This window comes from Zea mays, chromosome 8 (assembly GCF_902167145.1).
Source record: "Zea mays cultivar B73 chromosome 8, Zm-B73-REFERENCE-NAM-5.0, whole genome shotgun sequence".
NCBI classification, from domain to species: Eukaryota; Viridiplantae; Streptophyta; class Magnoliopsida; order Poales; family Poaceae; genus Zea; species Zea mays.
The window spans coordinates 92,663,743-92,667,829 of NC_050103.1; the positions used below are offsets into that span (position 1 = coordinate 92,663,743).

The 4,087-nt window shown below is 51.6% G+C and overlaps 1 protein-coding gene across 1 annotated transcript; it reads right to left on the reverse strand.

Moving 5' to 3' along the window:
• Positions 1 to 1,211: 1,211 nt before the first annotated feature.
• Positions 1,212 to 3,778, reverse strand: LOC100384765 (uncharacterized). Its single transcript, NM_001177223.2, has one exon. It carries the CDS (start codon positions 3,689 to 3,691, stop codon positions 1,925 to 1,927), a length of 1,767 nt encoding a protein of 588 aa, NP_001170694.2. The 5' UTR covers positions 3,692 to 3,778; the 3' UTR covers positions 1,212 to 1,924.
• Positions 3,779 to 4,087: the final 309 nt, after the last annotated feature.

A 4,087-nucleotide genomic window follows, 5' to 3' on the forward strand; every position in this document is an offset into this window, starting at 1 on the left:
TATGTTCTTCACGACCTTCGTCTGATGATCATTATATCTATGGGGAAATAATGGTTCAGAAAACGAAGGTCCCTAAATAATTAACAATTGTGTTGCCTTGTTCTTGATTCACAGCATTTGAGAACAAGTGATCAACAGCGGGGAACATGGGAGAGGGTCGGAGAAGGGGTAGGCTAGGGCAGGGAGGTCGCATGAGAGGGGGAGGGATGATCCAAATAAATATTGTCCATTAGATATTGGACTTGAGTGAGTAAAGGAGAGGCGGTTATCCAACGATCTGAACCGTTGATTTTGATGATGTGTTAAGTGTGGGTGCAATTTGTTTGGTGGATTTAGTGGAAGTTATGGGTGTGGTGATGATTTGGTTGGGTGAGTTTTGCAAAGTTTAAACTGGTGGATTATATAGTGGTATAGTATAGATGATTTTGGCTCGGCCAAGACGCTAGGTTACCTAGTCGTGTCCGCGCAGAGAAACACAATAAGTTCGTTGGATCGAGACGCACGCCAGTGTCTGGTGCTCCTAATTTGGCTCGTCCTTGAGAGAAGTGCGGGAGGGAGGCGCGCGGGGCAGCCGAATAGGTGTGTGGTTGCAGTTCGCATGTCGGGTTCGAGCGATAGCGATGAGTAGGCTGGGCTTGGTCCTTGGTGCGACCATGTGAACAAGCGAGTCGGCTCGATCACATTGCGAGCTGGGAGATATGGCTTGACTCGAACTTCTTGAGGCTCGCGAGCAGGCTTGTTCACATCACACTAAATTCCATTTAGAACATAAAATTTATATTTTCATTATATGTAAAATAAAAAATATGTACCAAAATCCAGCAACATATTTTAAACTATAACTTAAAAAACAAGAAAAATAAATCAATAACATAATAATATAATAGTGTAACACCATATCATTAAGTCGGCTCACGAATCGGTTCGGACGCGCTGAGACTTAGTTCGGCTCGCTGTTTGAGCGAGCCATAAAAGTAGGATCGGATTGTCTAGTTCAGACTAGACTGTTGTAATTTATAAAGACAAAAACACTATATGAATAGTATAAAGATACGAATTAAAATCAAACCAACGTGGTGCACTAGTACACGAGAATGATAGTACAATTCCAAGACGCCATATATGCCCCCGTCAAATCTACGCAAGAAAAGGATAATAAGGCTGCGCAACTCCAGATCACTCCTTGCGACCTTGACACATCAATGCTTCTTGATCACAAGTGGTCACACTTGTATTTATGCAGTACTCTATTTGTCCAACACATAAAATGAAGCCGACATATCTGGACTAGCAGTCTAGAACACAATGCTTGAAAACATATCCACTATATGTACCTTCCTGAGGTGGAAATGCAAAAACCAAAAATTTCTTAACAAGTTAACATCAACTCAGCTACCACATGCCTACATATATACAAAACAATTCCACACTTGTGCTTCTTGTTGTATGCAGGCAGCAAAAATAAGCTACAAAAGAATACTACAGTCTACAACAACGAACAATCCGCTTCAACTAGTGGTCATCCATCTGATTCAGTTTGAAGCAGCGAAACGTTCACCAGTTGCATAAATTGAATCTGAAGCTCTGCGGTTCTTTGTTGTTTCAATCTGAGCTACACTAGGAGATACCGCAAGCAAGCCATTGCATTGGCCATCACCAGAGAACCAAGATTCAATAGCTGGGGAATTGTTGTCATTGGGGGCGTTCCAAATGGCAGATCACATCGCTTGGATCTGAATTCAAGGCTGTATTAGCCAATCACCAATACCAGGAAATATTTCTGGTACAATCCCGATTGCCAAGATGATTCCCGAGGAATGAGATTTGTATCTGATCACAGCGTGGTGCTGCCAGATGATAGTTGATTAAGCCAACCTCAAGAACATTGTATGGATTTAACTCCCCTCAGTCTTCAGATGAACTTTTATACTTTGTCTCGGATTCCTCCTTCACTTTCCTGGATTTTCTCTGCCGTGCATTGGAGTCTGCCTTCATTCTCTTGAACATTTTTCGTTTTTTCAAGGTTTTGTTCTTCCTTTCCTTGAACCTTCTCTTCTTTGTCAGCGTTTGGCTCCAGTGCCTCTAACAATTTACCTGTTTTGCCTAATATTTCTTTGTAACCTTCTTGAACCCCACCTGCATTATCTTGGATTTTCTCTGCTTTCTCTTGGACTTTCCCTGCCTTCTCTTGCTCTTCAACTGCTTTGTGTTTGATCTTCACGTCATAACGAGAAATCCTTTCAGACTTTGGCAGTGCCTTAGATCCAACAACTCTTACCGTCTGGTTCCTCCTTAGGAGTAACACTGCATCCTTTTCAATAAGCTCGCTAGTAGCGCGCACTGTTCTTGCTCTGCTAATGCCGAATCTTTGGCTGGCAACGCCATCGATCCGGGCCATCAGGTCCAACAGATTTCTCCTCTCCCGAGCCCCTGACTCAGGTAACACTATCCCGTTCTTTAGTGGCTGGGGTAACTTCTTGGCACCGACCAATGGCACCTGATCCTCGTCCAAGGGCTCTGCATCTGCTTCCTCCTTTTCGTCATCGTCAAACGCCAATGCTGAACTCGACTCCCTCTCTGATTCAGCTCTGTTGCTGGCAGCAGCTCGCTTCGAGATGGTCTGAACATCAACAACCGCACAAGGGTTCCCCACCACAGCGAGCCCGTTCCACACCTTGGCCGACACTGCTTTGCTGAGAACCACGAGACGCTGGACGATGTCGGCCATGGAGGGCCGCCGCTCCCTGCACGAGCGCACACAGCTAGCGGCCAGCGCAGCAAGGTCCTTGCGGGTGAGCGGGTCGCGCGGCGGCGCCACACGCGGATCGAACAGCGAGGCAACCTTGCCTTTCCGCAAAAGTGGGACGGCCCACTCGACGACGAACGGCGGCGAGTGCTGGACGTCGATGGCCTTACGGCCGCTCATGATCTCCAGCAGCAGGATCCCGAAGCTGAAGACGTCCGTCTTGGTGCTGAGGCTCTCGGGCGTGACGTAGGCCGGGTCGAGGTAGCCGAGCGTGCCCGCGGGCGCCGGCGTGGCGACGCCGGCGGCCTTGGGCACGCGGAGAGCGAGGCCAAAGTCGCCGAGGCGAGCGCCGAGGTTGGCGTCGAGCAGGACGTTGGCGGACTTGACGTCGCGGTGGATGACGGGCGGGTCGGCGTCGTGGAGCGCGCGCAGCGCCCTGGCCGTCTGGAGCGCGAGGCGGAGGCGGCGAGGCCAGCCCGGCGGGCGCGGGTTGCGGTGGAGCAGGTCGTAGAGCGTGCCGTTGGGCATGTACTCGACGACGAGCAGGCGCGCGGCGGGGGCCGGGGCGGGGCCCGGGTCGGAGAAGCCGAGGAGGTTGACGAACCGCGGGCCGCTGACGGAGGAGAGGATGCGGATCTCGTTGTCCACCTCGGGGCGGCGCGGGGAGGGCCGCTTGACGGCGACGGCGCGGCCCGACGGGAGCACGGCCTTGTACACGGCCCCGTGGCTGCCCCGGCCCAGCAGCGCCGCGTCGGCGAAGTGGGACGTGGCCGCCTCCACCTCCGCGTAGTCGAAGCGTTCGATGGCCGCCGGCGCCGGAGGCAGCGCGGGCCTGGACGAGCCGGCCCCCGGCCCCGAGCGGCGCGAGGTTGGGAGCGGCGGGATGGCCGTGATGGAGCGGCACGTCGCCACAGACGAGTCCGCGCGGCAGGAGAGGTACCCCATTTGGTGGTACCACTAGTGTTTGGTTAGCGGCCGGGTGGGTTGGAGAAGTGCGAGCAGGGGATGACCGGAAGAGAGAAAGAGGATCCCAACTCCCAAGGGCTGCCTGCCCCATTGGTGTTTGTTCGCTTTGGAGTGGATTGGGGGATTGGAGAGGATTAAATCCCCTCCTATACGATTAAATCCCCTCCTATACAATTTGTATAAGAGGGGATTTAATCCTCTCCAATCCCCTTCAATCTACTCTAAAGCGAACAAGCCCTTGGCGTTTTCGAGCGTGGACACGGGTTAGTGGAATTTGGCGTGGTTTCGATAGGAAGCCGGATAAAAATTTAATAAAATTAACTGCGACGTCACAATCTGCTTAAAAAAAACTGAGACCGCGACGCGACTAGGAGA